A 22,517-nucleotide genomic window follows, 5' to 3' on the forward strand; every position below is an offset into this window, starting at 1 on the left:
TGTTATAATGCTCACATAATAAGTGTAGATCCTTGTTTCAGTATATTGTTCTTTTTTATAGAAGCTATCATTTTGAAAGAGAGGAAAATGGGAAAACATATGCATAAAATTACTTATATTGTTTACATAATTTTGATACAGGTTGGACAGACCGAATCCTAGATCATATATTGGATCTGGTAAAGTTGCAGAGGTTTTAACCACCATTCGAGCTCTGGATGTTGAGACTGTAATATTTGACGAGGAGCTGTCACCTGGGTAGGTTTGGTTTTTTCTCCCCTGCAGAATTAAAATGCCCTCTTTACTTTTATTGTTGCTCAGCTTACTCCTTTAAATAGTCTGGAAATTTAGTTCAGTTTGAACAGTCACTGACTGAAACTTCCTATCTAGAAAAGTCTGATTGATTTAGAGTTATCCGTTCTTGGCATTCCTTGATTCCTGTTTGGTAAGCTATAACATGTATCCTCAGTTGAAACTGTTTTATGGGTTCTTGATATTATAGAAATAAAACATGCTAAATTTGGAAAACTTTTGCAGTAGTATAGGCTTTCTAAAAATCTTTTAGAAATTTAACTCATATTGCTTACAGTGTCTGGATGATCTACAAGTTATTTTTTATACAAAAACAGTTACACAGGATAAGCAATATGAATCCCTGTGAAGTCTTTCATGTGTTGATATTACTCATTTTAAAATCAGAAGTTGTCACAGTTGAAGCCTGGATATCCAAACAAGTTTTTGTTCTTGTAACGTCTGTCACCAGACCTTTTTAGGTTCTTGAGGTTGTCTGGATATCTAAATATTAACCAGAGCAAACAGAAATATGCAAAGAATTGAGGATAGAAACTTGGCTCTTAAATTGATAAGCTCAAAATTTCATGTACATTGTTATTATTATACCAAGGAGAAACACAACTACAGTTCCCCAAAGATCCTTTAAGACAACTATATAAAGACCAAAAATTGCTGATCAAAAGGTGTGTTGGTAGAGACCATCAATAATGACCTCTGGAGCGAGCTTCCACTAATCAGAAAATAGAAACAAGTCTTGTCCAGACAGAACATAAAAACATGAGTTTGTTAACATCTTTATTTATTATGTCTTCGCATTGTACTTATAAAATGGCTGCCTAAAATCCCTTGACATAGATTTCTCCTTAGGACTGAACTTATGATTATGAGGTTGTAGGTCATGGAACCAATGTGCATAAACTGAATAAGTTGCTACATGCTGTCTCCTGTGTGCTACATAGTCCATAATATCTTTCAGCCTGGAGTCATACAGTGTTAAAAGTTTTGTCTTATGGCACAAGTCAATTTATATACCTAATATTCATCCACGAGCATGAAAAATGACCCATCTGTAAATGTCATGTAGATTATTTTCCAACATAGTACATGCAGTTAATTCAGAGAAAGGATCAAACCTCATGGCCTTTTGTATCAAATGGGTTATATGATGATGAAAATAGCCCTTAGGAATGGAACCTACAGGTTATAAACTAGGTTACCGGGTTCGGCCCCCTAGACCCCTGGTACTGGTCCGGTCTGGTCCTGGTTCAGGGTTCTGGTCTGGTTCGCTTGTGGTCCGGACAGGGTTTGTGATTCACAGGCCTGGTTCAGACCAGGTCAAACCCAAGAGGACCCAGGGGTCTGACAGCCCAAAAGTGTTTTTTTTTTTTGCAAAATTTAATTTGTTTTGAATTCCACCACATAAAAAATTAAAATATAACCATAAAATTGAGTTTTAAAACATTAACTTGGCTTGTTTCACACAAGCAGCATGACTACAAGCAAGGGGAAACGAAGATGTGGGATATCGAGCCAAAGCATACTGATTTGGATGCTTTCACTTCTCAGTTTGTTGCATTTGATGACTCAGATGGCAAGCAAACTTAAAGTGCAAGTGCAAGTGTAAGTGGCATTGGCATTGATTCATCTAATGTCAATGTCAATTATGAGGAGGAGGAGAATGAGGATGATGAATTAGAGAATCCATTTGATGATCAAACTTTAAATTTTTGAAAGTTGAAACATTGATACTGGAATATTTTATCATTTTGATATTAAACTTGATGTATATGATGTTGTTATGGTATGATCATGATGCCATGATTACAAGTATATGTTGGTTTTGTTGTTTATATGATGCTATGTGATATGTTAATCTCTACGAAACCCGGGGACGCGTCCCCTACCTGAAAACCCCCGTCCTAGTCCCGGGGACGTTTCGGGGACTTGGGGACGGCCAGGGGACGTCCCCCCTCCCGTCCCCAAATTGTCAAAATTTTGAGGGGACGTCCCCGAAACGGGGGGACAGCTTCCCTAGCTGTGGGGGACGTCCGTACGTCTCGGGGACGGCTAGACGTCCCCCACATCTAGGGCTAGGGAAAAATATTAAAATAAAAAAAGTCGTATTTTCATTTTTTTTAATGATGTTTTTTGCATAATTGAGGGAGTGAAATATCTCATGAAGGGTTTTTGCCAATAGAAAAATAACACCCGATGCCTATATAAAATAATAAAAGTATTTTTGGCCTTGCGGGGCGCTGCCCCTCGACCCCGCCTTGTATCGCGACAGGGAGCACGCAAGGGGCGCTGCCCCCAAACCCCCGTCGAAAAATATAGGGGGAAACTGTGCTGATGGAAGTAGTGAAAATTTAACCTCCGAGTCTGATTAGGCTCCATTATGTATGTTATTTCTTTAATATCTATTATGATATGCATATTGACAATGTGAATGAATTGAAATTCTGAATTATGAGTGCATATTGAGTATTGAGTCTATTGATAATGTTGTATGTTCGATGTTTGCATTCTAAAATGTTTTCATAGTATCATACACATGCTATATCCATGTTTTCATATGAATATAATGTATAGATGCATGCTTTATCCATGTTTTCATATGAACATTTAGAATTTTCCTATATATTTTAAATTTTCCCTATATTTTATATAGCCGTCCCCTTTGCTGTCCCCCCCCTCCCCAAATTTGGCAAAAAAATTTGCCGTCCCGGAAACTCGTCCCCCTGTCCCCCCATCCCGGAAACTTGGGGTAACGTAGGTTAATCTTAATTCATGCTTATAGGCTGCATATATATATATATATATATATATATAATTTACATGTTTTTGTACTAACGAACCCAAACCCCTTTTCAAAATTTTGCCGTACCAGCGTACCGGTTCTTCGAACCCGAACCACCAACCTAGGTTATAAACTTATAACTTGTTATGCTATATTGAGCTGCCAATTTCCATTAGTTGCAGTCTATCTACTGTTATATATTGTGTTTATTGTTAGATCATCTAGAAGCTTCCTGTAGAATTATAGACCAGGTTGGAACTTGTACTCACATTACTCAAACTAGCCTATAATAAGTTCCATCCTTGGCATCTAATCGCAATTTTTGTTTAGAATATGATACTGGTTGGAAGCTAGGAGAATTCTTAAAGTTCAATTGAGGCATTAGAAAAGAGCTTGACCTATTACCATTATTATTCATTCTACCAAGTTACACTTTCAATCACCTTCTATGAAAACACACTCATAAGGCTCTTTGAAAGGTTTTAGTTCGCTGAGAATGTTGAATAGTTCAGGCCCCAGAGTCACCACACATGAAGTAGCTCACAATAAGTTTGAACTAGATAGCATATGTTATGGACGGGAAGAGCTAAGTAGGTGCTATTTAGTATTTACACAGTAGTCTTGTAAAGCATACACGATATTTTTCTGAGATTGTTAGACAAGCCTTATATACTGACAAATTCTATGCAACATAAAATAAAATCCAAACAATAAAGCAGAACTGCTTGTTAGGATTAGTTAATCAGGTATAAGAGATTAAAGAAATATTCTCTATATCTCCAATTACAAAAATAGATTGGAAGAGTAGGCACTAAAGAAGTATTACAGACGAGAGTGTCAAAATTCTCTCACAAATTTCTGTATTGACCAAATGTTTTTGAAAATAAATATTTCACAAACTGGGAAATGGTAATATTTATGACACTCAGAATTCAGAAGAAAGATAACATACCAAATAAAATTAGGAAATGGAAGGAATAAATCTAAAGTTATATGGGTCAGGTATGAAGTCTTTTAAATTCTCAGAAGGAAATGCAATTGTTGTTGATGTTAAATTTGACACTTGATTTCAGGAAAAAAATAAATAAATTGTAAGTGAGCATTTTCAAAAGGTGTCATATAATTGAAAATAACCTCTTGCAAGTTGTTTGGTTGTTTTGCTGATATTTTTCTGATTTTCCCTTACTTTAATCAGCCAACTTAAGAATCTAGAGAAGGCTTTTGGCCCAGACGTTCGTGTTTGTGATCGTACAGCACTTATTCTGGACATCTTCAACCAACGGGCTGCAACACGTGAGGCTGCTTTACAGGTAAGGACTACCTCACCTTAATTGGGTTACAAAATCATAAAGCATTTACAGGAAATGTAACTTACTTCTTTTGGTAATTTACATGTCAATACCTATTGTGATCCTTATATTTTAACAGCACACCTACATCTGATGATTATTTTGTAGAGATTCAAGTAGTACTGCTTTATCTTATCCTACAATGGTTTCAATTCAACTGTAGACAATCACCTAGCATATTTGTTAAGAGAACAAATTTGGATATTGTTTTAATGCCTTGAATCTTGATTATTTACACAAGGAGACACCTGATCAAGACAACTGCACGGCAGAGAAGGAAAGCTAATTCAAAAAAATTATCATTTCAATGCACAAGCAAAGAGTCAACAGTTCACTCTGGGAGCTTATTCTTCACGAAATTATCTTATCTGATATCTCTGAATCTGTACTTCTCATAGGTGTATTCTTACAAGACTTTTAGATACATTTCTAGCTCTTAGGGTTATTTGACCCTCTAATTCTGTTGTAATTGACTGTATATTTGATCTCCATTGACCTACTTCAGTCCTTTGCTTAATCCACAAATATTTGGCACTAAATGAAAAAGGACCAAAATATTCTATTATATAAGAATAGATTAACTTTCAATTTCTGTCTCAAATATAACTTTCAAATGTGATTCAGATTCCAAGATGCAATTTTGTAAGCCAAGGTACCATAGTATGCATTTTTCTTGCTTTGGAATCTTATGTACCTGAAGAACTTTTCTATTGACCTAATCTAGTCTTGATAATTTATGCTACATTTGGGCTTGAACTCTGACAAGCCACCCTTAATTGAATTTCTTTACTTAAGGTGCTACCAGAAGGTGGTGTTTGAAAGGAAACTAGGTGATGGAATACAACTTCCTATGCTGATCTATACAGGAGAGTGAATGCAAAAAAAAATTCTTTAAACCCTTTAACAATTATAGATTCAGATGCACATTCAAAATAAACATAAACAAATATTCAACACAAAATAAATTCATAAGACAACATATACGTGGGAAAAACCTTTCGGGAAAAAACCCACACTCCAAACACTCAACTCAATTGTATTAATTAGCAACAACAACAACTGTTACAATACAATCTCAGAACTATGCTCTTTAGGTGTCTTCACACTATTACAGGATTCAGGAATATTTCTGGCAGCATAATGGCATCTCTGAAAATCTTCAACTTGTCATACAAAATGAGCTAAGGCACCGCATATTTATAATTACGCTAACATGGAGAATAGATGCCAAAAATGCCGAACTCTCATGCGTAGAAGTGGACAAGATCTCAATATGGCATGTTGTCAAAGTTAGGACTCGGTGAAAATAGCAATTTACCAAACCAATAGTTGTTAACTCTTCCAAATCTCAACCTGTTTTGTCAACTTAACATGCCACACGCTTTGTGGGAGATGTCAGCTGCTAAAAGATGTTGATGTATGTAGCTAGGTCGGAGCCCTTCTAGGGCCGACCTAGCACACCTAGCACGTTTGGATTAGTCATGTCCTATCTTGCTTGTATACCGTGCGGGCCTATTTCAGTTTGGCACCTACCTTAAGTTTTGCATTGTAATTAATTTGCCTAAATTGTAAAGCCGACCTAAGGTAAATTAGAAGGCTAGAGTCTCATATATATGTAATGTCAACCTCATTGTAATGACACACATTCAGCAATTACATCCCTATTCGGTGTCCTTCAGCGAATTACCTCTGTGATCAGCGAATCATATACAAAAGACAGCGAACATTATTGGAAGCACAGCAAACACCTTTGGAAGGTCAGCGAACACCATTTGAAGGGCAGCGGACTTCACCCTAGGTGCAGCAACTGTTCTTTTTGACAATATTCATCATATGAAGGTCAGCGAACTATCCTTGAAGGCTGCAAACATCATCCTAAGATCAGCGAACTTCATCTTTGTGGTAGCAATATTTGTATTGCAGATAAGTTCATCATTGCAATTTGCCCTAGGTTGAAGATATTACTGTGCATAGTTTATTGATTGCTTCAAGTTTTGAAGCTCATTGTAAAGATACATTTGGTTATTGCTTAATAAAGATCTGAGATTAGTTGCTGGGTTTTTCACCTCCAAGAGGGAGGTTTTCCCAGGGTATATTGGTGTTTACTATGCACATTGATTTGGTTTTGTTATTTTTTATTATTTTGCTACAGTCTGATACAAAACTAACATGGTATCACAGCTAAGGTTGTCTCAGTTGTGATCAGACATTGAAGTAGCATTCCTACTTCATATTCTTCACGCCATTTCCAGCATTCAAGATGGTGTATGGTCTGAAAGTTGAGGACAGACTTGAAGGAGCATCGAATTTCACCTCATGGAAATTCAGAATCCTTGTCACCCTAGAAGAAAATGATCTTTTGGAGTTTGTGAAAGGAAAGGAGTGATCTGAACCTGAAGATCAAGATGAGAAGCTTCAGTTCAAGAAGAATGTAGTCAAAGCCAAGAGGATCCTTATTGATCATCTTGTTCCCATCATCTCCAAGATGTCTTCAGTCAGAGACATGTTCAAGACATTGGAGGGGATGTATGAGATCAACAACACAAGTAGAGCACTTGCATTGTGTCAACAACTTCTTCAAGTCAAGGTGGAAAAGGGAGATTCAGTCATCACCTACTTCATGAAGATTTCAGAATTGAGAGATCAGCTCAATGCCATTGGAGATGAAGTTGTGGACAAGGACCTAGTCATGCTTGCATTGAATGGTCTTCCTCAATCATGGGAGCCATTTATCCAAGGCATAAGTGGGAGATTTAAATTTCCCAAGTTTGACTACCTCCGTGTTGATTGCATTCAAGAGGAATCCAGGCTGGCTGCAAGTTGTATCATCAAGAGCTCTCAAGGTGAAGACTCTCATGTTCTTGCTACCCAATCCATCAAGAAGAAAGGAGGAAATTGGAAGAAAGGCAACTTCAAGAGAATCAGAGATCAAGGGTCAATATTTGCACCTGATTTTAAGAAGAAGAAGAAAGATCTCTCTCGCATTCAGTGTTTCAGATGTGACAAGTTTGGTCACTATGCAAGAGACTTCCAGTCAAGTCCGATGCAACAAGGGGTCAACATCAATGAAGTTTCAAATCAGAAGGAAGTAGAAGACAACTCCAATGAATTCCTCTTCATTTCAGCCCTTTCAAGCAACGTTCCCACAGATAGTGATACGTGGCTGATTGACAGTGGAGCTTCTAGACACATCACCGGCTATCGGGATCATCTTTTAGATTTGGTTGAGAGGGAGTCTAATCTCCAAGTCATCATTGGAGATGATGCACGCTATTCTGTGAGAGGGTTTGGTGCTACTTCCCTCAACCTTGATTCAGGAATCTCTCTTCATCTCAACGATGTCCTGTTCATGCCAGGAATCAGAAGGAACCTTATCTCCATCTTAGCCTTGGAGGATAAAGGTTATCGAGTGGCGTTCTCAGAAAGAAGAGTCCTCGCATGGCCAAAGAAATCCAACATCAAATCTTCTCGTGTGATTGGGAACCAATATGAGAGCTCGTACAAGCTTTCCACTCGTCCAGTCTAGGCTCTCCTTCATGACTCCTCCAGTTCAAGCGAGCTATGGCATAGAAGACTTGGACATCTTCATTTCCAGGCTCTTCCAACTTTAGAGAAGATTAAAGGTATGCCTAAACTCAGCCATGTTCATAATGATACTTGTAAAGGTTGTGCTATGGGTTAAAACACTAAGAGTCCATTTCATAGTAGTGAGAGTAGGTCAAAAGAAATATTAGCTCTTGTGCATTTTGATTTATGCGGACCTGTGTTAGTAGCATCTCCTAGTGGATTCTTGTATTATGTAACCTTCATAGATGACTAATCTAGGAAGACTTGGATTTATTTCTTAAAGTCTAAAGAGTCTGATAAGTCCTAGAAAGATTCAAAGAGTTCAAGGCCTTAGTAGAAAACTTATCTGGGAAAAGAATTAAAGTGTTAAGGAATGACCATGGAGGTGAATACACCTCGGGTAGCTTTCATGATTTTTGTATTGAGGCTGGGATCAAGAGGGAGTTTTGTGTTCCCTACAACCCTCAACAAAATGGGGTTGCAGAAAGAAAGAACAGATCTATAGTTGAAGTTGGAAAAGCCATGATTCTTGATCAGGATCTTCAAACTTTTCTATGGGCAGAAGCTTCTAGAACAACTGTATACATTCAGAACATATGCCCTCATTGGATATTGCAGAATATGACTCCAGAAGAAGCCTTTTCAGGGATCAAGCCTGATATCAATCACTTGAGGATCTTTGGATGTCCAGTATATGTACATGTGCCTAAAGACAAGAGGACCAAGTTGGAACCTTCTGGTAAGAAAGGAATATTTGTGGGCTACAACGAATCTTCCAAGGCCTACAAAATCTACATTCCAGGATAGAGGTACATTGAGGTCAGCAGAGATGTTACTGTTATCACAAAAGCTTGCACCCTTGCTAAGCTATCAACTCAGCAACCTTGTGAAACATGGAAACAACCCCAAAGTGTTGGACCTTGCACGAGGGGGTTGAATCTCTGGAGGAGGCCGACTTCCTTCTCATTCCAGGTGCAGGTGTTGAATCAACTCAACACTTCGAAACTAACTCATCCTATCCTAACAAATTGCAGAGGTAAAGGGAAGAGAGAAATGCTTGAAATAAAGGGAGTTGATGCACCAAGAAGAGATTGTTTCTCTCCCCACTGAAATGACACAAGAAAATCAACTAAAAACACCCAGGAGATGCACAACTTCAGTTGTACGAGTGACCCCAATGCATGTATGAAGGTTAGAATTCATTGAATGCCAAGAGGGGAGAAGGATTCCCACAAGTCACACTCAGAAAAAAAGTTAACACAACATATATGGAGATAAAAAGCCACAAGACATACACCTATGATGGAGGTAAGAAAGCATACACAACATACATAAGTTGAAAGCAGGCAAGAATGGTGATTTCAATTAATCATAAGGCCAATGGCCAAACTTACAGTTGCATAAATACAAGAGAAGTGGGAGAGCATGGAATAGCTCAAGCCAGCAGGGAGAGAACCCTTTACAATGAGGCTTAACAACTTTTATATAGAAAAAATGGTTACAAGAGTGATCATGACCCCTGCATGTCAGTCTGGGAGTGCAGGGAAGTGCATGCACTTGACTTGTACATGCAAGCAACCTAGCCATACCCACAAAAGGCAATTCTGAGAAGGGTGGATTGACTGACCTTCCAAAGTCAGAGTATGCAGTCATGACACAAGTCACCAAGCATGGCCCCGTACCCCCCTTGATGGAAATCCTGCCAAAAACATTAAATACACCCTTGTGGCTCCACAAAAAAAAGTGCATAAGTCACCAAAACTGTTGGAGCATTTAAAGTCTTGAGTGTCGATCATGCCATCCGGAAGTGTTGCCAACCGCAAGTAAGCTTGGAAGACTTCAGAGACCTGGGACACCGTAGTTAGGGAACCTCGGAGACCCGGGTCACCGTAGTTGGGGAACTTCGGAGACCGGAGTCACCGTACTTGGGGAACTTCAGAGACCAGAGTCACTGTAGTTGGGGAACCTTGGGGTTCCAGAGTTCCAGGGTAGAAGGACAAGGAACTTGGGGGTTTCCAGAGTTGCGGGATTGAAGAACAAGGAACTTGGGAACCTGGAGGTTCCGAAGTTCCGGGGTAGAAGGACAAGGAACTTGGGGGTTCTAGAGTTCCGGGGTAGAAGAACAAGGAACCTAGGGGTTCCGGAGTTCCGGGGTAGAAGGACAAGGAACTTGGGAACCTAGGGGTTTCCGGAGTTCCGGGGTTGAAGAACAAGGAACTTGGGAACTTGGGGGTTCCAGAGTTCTGGGGTAGTGTTGACGTGTATTTTGTACACAATCATACACAGAATAAAATACCAATAGGCATCTTATCCTCTCTTGAGAAAATAGTCTCTAACTGCTGAAGATACGCATGAAGGATCAGTTAGGTAGACTCCAAGGTTCTTTTAGTAGGGTCTCTACGTGTGGACAAGCTTTTTAGTGGTATGATGTGATTTGCTGTTTCCTCCAAGGGGCCTTACGTAATCCAAAAGCTCAAAAATTTTCTAAACTAAAGAAACTTTCAAAGAAAAAAGCAAAAGGAGTAGGGTTTAAAAGAGGTCTAATCTAGCCTAACCCTATGAATGACTTAGTATGGACGAGACTTGGCAAGATTCAACCAACTTCAATTTTGCCATAAGATAACAACTCAATTGAAATTAGTGCGATCTTCTAAGGTAATATAATGATATTCAATGCATCAAAGATCAAGGACACTACTACGAAGGTACATATCCAAGATACAACAATGATTGAGGATTAAGGGACTCAAAGTTTTCTCCAGTCGACCACGCAAGGCGTTCCTACAATCAGCAAGAAGCTAGTGGTTTGGATTACGAATCCTACCAAATATCAAATCTCACACTTTGTCCTTCAAATTAACAAACTACTTTGATTGAGCACGATTCAAGTAGATCAAACAACCATGAAGATAACTCAAGAAATTTGCAACAAAACACCATAACTTCAATATTTTATTGATTTCCAAGTCATCATGTACAACAATTGCTTGAATTTCTCTCTTCAAAACTCAATCTTGCTACAAAATAAAATTGCTTCTAACTCTAATCTCTCTTACATCAACTATTAACTCTTACTCTATTTCACTATTTCTCTATTACCCAATGAAATGAAAAATGGGGGTATAAATAGCATCCCCAATTACAATGAAAGGTCCAGATTGAAAGTAAATCAATGGACAAGATCATGACACCTAAACCCTAATTAGGGTTTGTTACAAATGGCCTCCTTTTTACTGAACAATATTAAATACATAGCCAAATATTAAATTTGGCACAAAAACCTAGGAGGTATAAACCAATGAGAAATAAGATGTCATGTCCTCTGTAACAACCTTTCATCTAGAATCTTATTCCCTTTCCAATTCTCTTTCTTAGCATATGCAATGAATTTTGTCACGATTCCTTCGATTTCTGCGATTGGAATCTCGGGAAGATTCTTCATACTCTCCTCTAAGTGGATGACCTGATCGAATGCATCTAGAAGAGCTGTGTCCCAAGTAGATTCAAGTTCCTTCGTCCTTTCAATCAGGAGCATGATAGCGAACATCTGATCATACTGCTCATCTGTAACATTTGCGTCCTTGCAAAAGATGACCTTGATTCTATCCTCTAGTTCCTACATATCCACATCTGTCTCGACCTCGATCCTTCTGCCAAGAATGGTACGAAGTACCTCAAATACTCTGTCCTCGATCGGATTGATCACCTCCTCAACTTGGCTACATCTAGTACTGATGTCCTCAAAGAAAACATTCTTCATATGGAGTAAGGTTGACCAATGAAACAAACTGTGAGGTTCTCCATCCAAGATCCTCTCCTGCGCTAAAATCTTCCTTGATGTGTGTCTAATAACTTTCAAGACAGGAATGATAACGTCCTTGGTATGGGCGAATGCAGCTACTGTTATCATCAAATTGTGGATCATCTCAAGAACCTGGATAGCTTGATGAATAAACTTCATCATCCTCGTTACAAACTCTATGGCCACTGTATGAGATCTATCCATCCAATTGCTTGTACGTTGGACCATGTTCCTGAATCTTTCTGCTTCATTGATTGATTGAAGCGGCAATGCTTGTACTGGTGATCTAACTGGATCCTGACGTCCCAAAGGTTCATTGATGTGACTGAAATATGTCCTCCATGCACCGACCTCTCTCTCAAGCTTTCTATTCTTCTCCATTTCTTCTCTAAGCTTGTCTTTCAATGCCTCAAATGAATCGGTAGCATCATCTAGAGTCTGTTCTGCTGTAGGTGGTCCTAACTCAAAAGTCTGTATATCATATTCTTCTGCTAGGATCTCACCTTCATATTTGTCTGCTGCCGGTGTAGCTATCTGCAATTTCCTGGATCCAGTCTCATCTCGAATCATCTTGGACATCTTGGTAGCCTTTCTCTTCTCTGTTACTTCGTGTGAACGTCCAACAAGGCTCTCTAAATCAATTGCATTGTCTTCGTCCTCTACTACGATCACCTTGGTTAATCTTTCCTTCAACCAATCTGGGATAATTGATCTTGTTTCTTGAACTTGAATCTCTTTATGCACTATTTCTTCTTGTCTGGGAGGAGATGTTATTTCATTGTCTTCTTTGCCTTCATCTAACTCATAGTCTTGGAGAGATCCATCTGGTGAACCATGCTGTGCCTGTCCTTCCTCCTGTCTATCGTTCTGTACCATCGACTCCATGGATTCTTCCACTTGAATTGTTCTTTTCTCAGGTCTAGAAGAAGTACCGGATGATCGATCTCTGTTAGCCTCTTGTTTCTTCTTGGAAGACTCTCTCTTTCCAGGTCTCTCTTTCCTCTTCGAACCTCTTGGATGGAGATTGCCCTCACTGGCACATCGAAGGTTACCTTCACCTGAATTTCTAGGATTAGGATTGCCTTCACTCACACTAGCTCCACCTTTGGCAGGTTTCTCTTCCAAAGTGAAAGACATAGCTATGCCTTGTTCTCTCAACTTCTGATGCTGAATGTCAACCCATCTGCGAGTACAAGACAAGACTGGTGCCATCAAAGTATCTAAATCCACGACCTCGGGCTCATTCCAATCCAACCTTATTGATTTGCTTTCTCGATCATAGGAAGACTGGATATGTCTGCCACTGTCCTGAGCTTGGTCGGCCACTCTGTAAATCCTGCATTTCCTGATGAAATCCAAAGGCAATCTAGAATGCATTTTTCGTTTCACTTCAAGATCATCTAAGAAATTCATCATAAAATCTTCAATCTGATACTCATGCCTAAACCTTCTACCGACCGTCTCCTCTAAATGTCCATGTGGATCAAAGCTTTCTCTTAGAGCAAAAGATGAAAAAGAATACAAGGCTAACTCCTTCTCTGCGTCATCCATGGCTAAAGCATTAGGACATACCTCAACTGAATTACCCAAAATAATGGGTACTGGAACTCCATTCTGATGTCTGTGTCTGAATGCCTTCACATATGCTGCCAACTGTCTTGTTACTTCAAGTAACACAATTCTGTCTGTCGGATATCTCGGCAACATGTATGGTGGTAAAGGACATCCATGCACTCTAATATAAGTGAACTTCGGAAACTGAATGAACCAAGCACCGTACCTCTTTATGAATTCCTGGGCATCCTGAGATAACCTGTTGTGAATCCCACCTTGCAACGTCCTTGTGATGTTCATCGTGAAAGTATCATTAACCAACTTATAGTTGCTCCTTGGCGGATGATGCAAGTAGGCATAGGAATCACAAGTTCTGACCTCGCCGGGTCCTCTTCCAATCACTCCTCTGTGAGGTAGTCCTGCGTATTCAACACTCTTGATCAAGGCATAGATGACATATGAACTCATGTGGAAGGACTTAGTAGCCTTGAGTCTCCTCAACTGTACGTCTAAGCAATGGCTAATCATCCTAGCCCAATGTATTGTACCTTTCCCTTGAACAATCACCTGGATGAAGTAAAACATCCACTTCTTGAAATAGAAGGCATGAGGGGCTCCTGTAACTCGGTTGAGCATGGTAATCAAATCTCTGTACTCCTCCTGGAAATCAATCCTGTGCGGTGTGTTCGGGACCTTGCTCAGACGGGGACGGCTTTTGAGTAGCCAGTTCTTATTGATAATGCTTAGACAAGCATCTGGATCATCTTCGTACATTGATCTAGCTCCTTCTATGCTCTTGTATATCATGTCCCTGTGCTCTGGAAGATGGAAAGCTTCACTTATAGCTTCCTCTGAAAGGTATGCCAAAGTGTTTCCCTCATTGGACACGATCGTTCTGGACTGTGGATCATAGTGACGGGCACACTCGATCATCAATTCATGGCACTGAACAGCTGGAGGAAAGCCGGCCGCCTTAATGATACCACTCTCAATTATTCTCCGGGCGACAGGTGATGGCTTACCAATGTAAGGGACCTCTCGAAACTTCCTCGTGCTGAAGTTCCCCAAGTTGGTATCTCCAATGTTGTTCCACTTCGACACGATCTTGGTCTCCACCTCTTCGGTCTTCTGATCTTCTTTCATGAGAGCTGAGCGACTGGTGGATGCTCCCACCTTTGGGGTCGTCATACCTACACAACATTTCATAATGAGAAGCTAGATTTTGCAATAAATAACATCGATTAGAGGAGAAATTTTAGGAAACTTCGTGATAAGTCTTTGAGTTATCATTTCCTAAAATAAAACGATTGAGCTAGGAATTCAAAATTCAAAATTCAAAACTTAAAAATATGACGATGAATAAATAAAGCAATAAAAATCAAATCGCCATACCTCAATAGAGAGCTAACTCTAGAATGCAAAAAAAACAAAATTCGCCTAGGCAAAATTGAGGTATGAATGATCTTCAACGTTATCTCCTCAAGAAATCAATTTCGCCACCTTTGTCTTCAATGTGATCTTCAAGTTCACCTTTAACGTGGTCTTCAAATTCTGGCAAATTCGCTCAATATAGATCTATCGCACCACCTTTGATTACTAACGCCACCTTTGGATGAAATTCGCACCACCTCAAACACACTTCGCACTTCCTTCGATTGGGATGAAAGCTCGCACTTTGAATGACAAAACAATGATGTAGAAATAATAGTTTTTACCCCCCTTATATAGCGTTCACATCACAATTCACCCTCAAGGCCGACTTGATAAAATATAGCAATTTCAAACGATTTTTAAAATAAAATAACAAGGCCGACTTACATGCATGAGCGCTCTTATTCGATTTTTTAATGATTAATTAATAATTAATTAAATGCCTTTCGTTTTTTAATTTATAAATTTCGTTTTTTAATTTATAAATTTCGATTTTTAATAAAGGCAAAATAATTAATAAATGCCTAACGCCATATTAAATGCTAATTAAATAGGATTTTCAAAACTCATCGATCTTAGCATTTAAAATAAATTTAAAAAGGTTTATTTGGCGCCAAAAATTTGAAAATGAAGAGGACGTACCTCATCGCCCTGGTCCCTTGGAGAGGGACAGGAGCGATTCACCATTTTTGTCATGATTCTTGTGTTTTCAACGTTCAACTCCTTCATTTCCACGTTCCAAATCGATCATCTTGTTGGGTTCTTCGAATTAGATTGCCCTGCATGTAGGCATGAGTGTCTTTAGGTGTATCATCGCCCTTGTCCCTTGGAGAGGGACAGGAGCGATCCTAAGGTTTTCGCTTGAAACTCTCCATTTTAATACGGATTTTTCCTTGTATCATCTTCCAAATGCCATTTAAAACCTTGTGCGTCTTTATCTTAACGTGATTGTCAAAGGATATCATGTGTTTTGGCTAACATCGCCCTTGTCCCTTGGAGAGGGACAGGAGCGATCTCCATGTTTTCATGTTCATCTTGCATCTTTGATCTTCGAACTTCCATCGCTAGGCGAATAACATCATTGCTAGTCCATTCCACGCACGTCCCACTTGCTTTCATGAGGTGTTTGGATGTTATAAGGATCATCGCCCTTGTCCCTTGGAGAGGGACAGGAGCGATCCATGTTTTTTCTCCGTTTTGAGCTCAAGTTGGTAACATTTAACCTTGGTTCATCGTTTATTGCCTTTCAAATAGCGTCCTTTACCTCGTCCATCCTCACCCTGCCTTGACTTTGAAGGAGTATGAGTGTTTTTAATGAAATCGCTTTGGTCCTTGTCCAAAGGACAGGAGCGATATGAGCTCTTTAGCTTGTTTGGCAACATTCGGACGTTCAAAACCTTTGCATATCACCTTCTAATCATACCACGGACCTTGTATGACCTTGAAAAACTTTGACCTTACGTGATTCTTGCATGAGCTGGCCAATATACCTAATATCGCTCTGGTCCCTTCCTGAGGGACAGGAGCGAAGTTCATCATTATGAGCTTGTTCTTGTTTATTTCAACTTACAATTATCTTCAACGCGTGTAATGATGTCCTTTCGATCCTTGTGGTAGCTTGATATTTGCTTGTCTCTTGAAATCTATGCCTTAATGGAAATATCGCTCTGGTCCCTTCCCATGGGACAAGAGTGATCTGGGGTCTTAGAGTGCAAATCCTTCCAACGTGACGACCTTGATGCTTGTGTTTGATTGAAAATGTCTTAAGACGTTCTTGCCACCTTGTTCCTTGTCTTGGAAGGTCCTGAACTTGAAGGAACGACCTTGAACTCGCAAAAGAAGCAACATAACCATGGTATCGCCCTAGTCCCTTGGAGAGGGACAGGAGCGAACTTGCTCTTGTGGTCTTCATTTCACTTTGCTAGCTTCCAAATTTATATTCAACGGATTTGTCATGCTCTACTCCATTCATCCATGCCTTGAAATTGTTTGCAACTTGACAAGAAAATCGTTTATAACAAAAATCGCTCTGGTCCCTTCCTGAGGGACAGGAGCGAACTAGGCATTTTGGGACCCTTGTTGACATTTTAAAATATTCAATTTATATTCAATGAGTTCATTTCACTGTCTTCCTTGCTTTCAAACGTAAACTTGTCTTGATCTTGGTCTGGATTTTACTCTATGAAGAATATCGCTCTGGTCCCTGGGAGAGGGACGGGAGCTATAACATACTTCGCCCTGGTCCCTTCCTGAGGGACAGGAGCGATTTTAGCATTCTGAGTCATTCTTCTTCATATTTGCATTTCAAATTATATTCATCTGATAAAACATCTCCCTTTGGACCTCTTCAAATCGTCAAGTCGTCGAAATCCCGCAAGGACAAAGCAAAATTTGATTTGTAGCTCTGGTCCTTCACTGAGGGACAGGAGCGATTTTACTCCTGGAGGCATTTCTGTGTTCGTGAAAATCCTCAATTTATATTCAATGGAAAGATCTCGCCTTTCTCTATCACTTCCAACTCGAAATTCATCTTGACTCTGCAGGGACAGTAAGATATTTGAAAACGAGCTCCCGTCCTTCACTGAGGGATAGGAGCGATTTTGCTCCTACAGGCCAAAATAACATGATTTTACAAGTTTAATCAATTCACGAGGCGAAAACAAATCATTCTCAATGCCCGGGATCAAAAATAAAAAAAGTCAAAATTTGGTCAAAATATTCAATTGGACAAAAAATTCACATTTCATCTTCAACACTTAGAAAAAATTAAGCTCTGCATTCAAAATTCCAATTGAAAAATAGACCAATCTGGCGAAATCATTGCATTCAAAATTGCATCCTAGAAAAGAAGCTCAACGCTCTCAAAACTGACTGGATTCTGGCTTGAAAAGACGTTAACGAAAACCCTAAGGCTTAACCCTAAATCCAGACAACTGACTGACTAACAAAATCCTAAAAACGAAAACGAAAAACGAGCAAAAAGAGGGGGTCCCCATTTTCAATGGGGCGATGTGTGAAATGGTCACAACAGGTAGAAGGACAAGGAACTTGGGAACCTGGGGGTTTCGGAGTTCCAGGCTAGAAGGACAAGGAACTTGGGAACCTGGGGTTCCGTAGTTCCGGGGTAGAAGGACAAGGAACTTGGGAACCTGGGGGTTCCAGAGTTTCGGGGTAGAAGGACAAGGAACTTGGGAACCTGGGGGTTCCAGAGTTTCGGGGTAGAAGGACAAGGAACTTGGGAACCTGGGGGTTCCGGAGTAACTTCGGAGACCTGGGTCACTGAAGTTGGGAAGACTTAGGAACTTCCTTTTGACAAGACAACACTTCACACTTCATAATTCCATTGCTTTTCTCCTTGATCAACTAGGCAGTGCTGGTCCATGGAACATATCTTTGATCGGTTCTCATTGATGGATCAAGGGTGTCATAAATTAACATTTTTGGCGATTTCGGTGGGATGCTTGCCTGCTAAGCATGAAGTCCAGAAGCCTTAAGCATCCATTGGGCACTGAGTCATGGAAGACCCAAACATGTGTGTGCCATCACTTGGAGGAAAATTGAAAACTAGAGCATACACCCTCTTAAGGAGAATGCGGCATGTGTGTAAGCAGTTCTGAAAGCAAAACAACCTCTAGTCTAATATTTACATAGTCATCAACACCCTCTTTAGAAGCAAGGCTTGAGATGAATCCCATTCACTGGGATTGGAAGAACTTCGCCATCAAGCTTGGAGAGATGAAATGCATTGGCCTGCTTGCAACTAGTAATGACATATGGACCACTCCAGATAGCATCAAATTTGGAGTGTCGCCCAGCTTTGGCTCTGTCTGCATCCCACTTGAGAACTAGATTTGCCTCTTTGAAGACCCTATTAGTAGCCTTTTTGTCAAAAACCTTCTTAACCTGCTCTTGATGAGTCTTAAGTGTATGCATAGCCTGACTTCTAACCTCCTCTAGCTCCATCAGCTCAGCTAGTCTTACTGTCATGGCATCATTCTCTATTAATTCCAGCTGATGTGCTAGTTCAAGAGAGGGTAACTCTAGGGAAGTTGGGAGTCTTGCTTCCTTCCCATATACTAGCATGAAAGGGGAGTTACCAATCGCCCTCTTGGGTGTGATCCTGTCAGTCCATAAGGCTGTCCTCAACTTAGTGTGCCATGCCCTCCGATTGTCTTCAATTGTCCTTTTAATTATCCTGATGAGGTTCTTGTTGGAAAATTCGGCTAAGCCGTTACCCTGAGGGTAATAGTTGGATGATGTCTTCAAGTATTGTTGATGTGTTTTTTGTACACGACCAAACACAGAATAAAATACCTAAAGGTACCTTATCCTCTCTTGAACAAAGTTTCCCGACTGTTGAAGATCTCGCCGAAGGATCAGTCGGAGTAACTCCAAGGTTCTGATATCTAGGTTCTCTACGCGTGGATAATCTCTTTGCAGTACGATGTGATTTTGCTAGAATCACAAGGGGACTTACTTTCGATGACCTGAACGTTTGATTTGCTTTGGATATTACTGGAACGTGGAATTTCACCAGCCCTTGATTTTGAAAAAAGGAAAAAGGATAAGGGTTGGAACGAGATCTATTTCTAACACTAAGAACGTAAGAGCAATGAATGACGTTTGATGAAATTCTAACTAAGTCTTGCTTTGACATCCTAGGATCATCTCCACAAGATTAGTGCGATCTTCTGAGGAAAGCTTTATGATGTTTAGATCACTGCTACAAGCATGGACACCATCAGGTTGATGCATATCAATGAAGAAGCGATAATTGAAGTTAAGCTTAAGCTGAATGATTCCAGTTGACTATGCAAGGCAAGTCTGCAATCAACAAACCGGTAGTAGTATGGATATACGAATTTCACCGTTGATCATACAAATTTCTTCCATTCACCTAATAACATGAAATCAAATTTGAGAAGTATAGAGACCATGCAAATTGTTGAATTGACCCATAGAATTCACCATTTATTCAATGAAGTTTACAAGTCTTTTGCAACAATATCTTGGCAACAATCTTTGCCTTCTCTTTCTACTCTACTCTAACTATTTCCTACTCTCTGACTTTTCACTATTAGCTAACTATTCACCCACTATTGACCTGTACAAATGAGGAGCCAGGGCTTTATATAGAGAACCCTTTACAAACAGACGACTCTGATTGAGTTAGAACCAATGGCTAGGAATACAAGATAGAAACCCTAATTAGGGTTTGTTACAACAAACTTCCTTAGCCAATTAGAAAATTACATTGCAAGGGTGAGGACCAATAGGAAGCAGGGGTAGGTGCCTCGAAGTTTGTGCCATCTCTGATGAGTCAGGTACATTGAATCTGGACACACTGAGGTGGACCAATCCGACTGGAGGAGCAGTGATTGGGATGCCACCTTGTTTGATGTCTGTGTCTTGGTTGATCTCCTTTCTGTCTCAATTTGATGAATGATGTACCTCTTTTACTCCCAAGTGCTTGATGAGGCTTTCTTATCGTCAAGTCTTCCTTCTCTGGTAGCATACCTTGCCTTGAAGTGCTGGCGAAGCCTTTCTTTGTCATCTTGTGGTAGAATGAGGTCTTGAGGCTAACTTGAACTCCTTGAACACCCCTAGTCTTCCAACACTTCAAAACACCTTGAATCCTCCCTTTTTGCATGTGGAACGTCCTTGATGATGATGGACTGGAAGAGGTCATCCTTGTCCTGGCCTGGTCTTCTTTCATCCGCAAAACAAACCATAAGATGATTAAGGACACATAATAAATTCATTCTAACATAGCATTTTCTACCTTAAATCATCAACAAGAAGACATCAAAATGAAGTTTGCTCAAGATTCTCCCCAAGGACAAGCCCTATAAGAATTTCGCTCTGGACCCTTTGGAAGGGTCAGGAGCGAAATTTGCATTCCTGGCCAATTTAGACCTCATTTCATAATCTTAGCCCTAGCCTTCAAACCTCTTCTCATCATAATCTCACAACTAGCCCTTTGCCTAGCTCAAACAAGGTGAAAAATAGGAGTTTCAAAGGATTTCGCCCTGGACCCTCTAGAAGGGTCAGGAGCGAAATTTGCATTTCTGGACAAAATCTTCACAACTTGCTCAAATGCATGTCTAAGGATCCCTTTAATCTCAACCAACATCAAGCTTGATGCAAAATAGGAGAAAAATGGAGTTTGAGGATTTCGCTCTTGACCCTTTGAAAGGGTCAGGAGTGAAATTCAAGTTTTTCACTTGATATTTCATTTCCTTCACTCCAATCTATCTTGCAAGGCGAGAATACATCACTTTTCTTCCAATCATGCCATAGGAATCAAATTTTTGGCTTCAATCAAGGGAAAAATAGGTGGTTTGAAGAATTTCGCCTTGGACCCTTTGGAAGGGTCAGGAGCAAAATTCATTTCTTGCTTGTTTTCCCTCATTGAACTCCATTCCTCTCACTTTGTTCTTACTTGATTCTCACCTTTGGATCTATCTCTCAACATAACAACACTTGCTTGACCTCAAAATGGCTAAAAAGGAGAATTTCGCTAAAAACCATGGCCAGGGACAAGACCTATAAGGGATTTCGCCCTGGACCCTCTGAAAGGGTCAGGAGCGAAATCCTTGTCCAAGCTTAGAATCTTCATTTTTGGAAGCAACAATCCATTCAAGGGCAATCCTAGGGGCATCCCTCACCTTGGTCTAGGCCTGGCTTGGCACAAATTTTGGAGGATAGGATGGGTTTTAGGATTTTCGCTCTGGACCCTTTGGAAGGGTCAGGAGCGAAATCCATGTTCTAGGACAAATTCTACCATGCTTCTCACTTCAACTCACCTCCAAGGTCAAGGAAACTTTTCTTCATTCTTCCCTAAGCCATAAAAAACCAAAAGCTTGACTTGATTTGCAAGGAAAATAGGTGATCTTAGGAATTTCGCTCTGGACCCTTTGGAAGGGTCAGGAGTGAAATTTTAGTTTTTGCTCAATTCCTTCAAATTTATTGATCACTAGCAACTCAAAGTCATCCCTAAGGACATATCCACTCCTATCTCACCTTGACCCACACTTGACTTGGCACAAAACTTGGAGAAAAGAGTGGTTTTATGGAATTTCGCTCTGGACCCTTTGGAAGGGTCAGGAGCGAAATTCAAGTTTTAAGCTAAAATTCTTCATCTCCTCCACCTTTAGTCACTCCCTAAGGCAAAAAAACATGTCCAACACTTCCCAACATGCCTTGGAAACTAAGAATTTGGTTTGAACAAGGGAGAAATTGAGGTTTATGGGGATTTTCGCTCTAGACCCTTTGGAAGGGTCAGGAGCGAAATCCATATTCTTGGCTAGTCTCCCACTTCCTTCATCCAATTCTCCTTCAAATTTGATCGAACTCAGCCCCCTTTCATCCCACTCAAGCGAATCTACCATCAAGTTAGCTTAAGACAAGGTCATTTCATAACTATAGGGAGACGATGGCTAATGTCCGTCCACCCATCCATAACTATGCTGCACCCCGATGCCACCCAACATGCCTTCATCTTCTCCATCAAAATATTGATCTTGGAATAGCATTTATCCAAGATCGAGGTCCTCATTTTCGTCTCCCCTGGTGGCACATAAGATGGTCCTCCCTTGGCCACCATAGCCATCATCTCCCTATAATAAGGAGACCGTGTAACATGAAATGGAATGCCATTGGCAAAGAAGAACTTGCCAATGGATTCATCTATCTCATCTCTTAGCTGCACATTAAACATATC

General features: G+C 40.1%; 1 protein-coding gene across 1 annotated transcript in view; it reads left to right on the top strand.

The window, feature by feature from the left end:
• Positions 1–22,517, top strand: part of LOC131034467 (uncharacterized) — a 214,854-nt gene that overhangs the window by 45,376 nt on the left and 146,961 nt on the right. The window contains exons 3-4 of the mRNA XM_057965974.2: positions 142–258; positions 4,287–4,401. Coding sequence (XP_057821957.2) covers positions 142–258; positions 4,287–4,401 — 232 coding nt within the window. The remainder of the gene's footprint in view (positions 1–141; positions 259–4,286; positions 4,402–22,517) is intronic.

Source organism: Cryptomeria japonica, chromosome 9 (assembly GCF_030272615.1).
Source record: "Cryptomeria japonica chromosome 9, Sugi_1.0, whole genome shotgun sequence".
Lineage (NCBI taxonomy): Eukaryota > Viridiplantae > Streptophyta > Pinopsida > Cupressales > Cupressaceae > Cryptomeria > Cryptomeria japonica.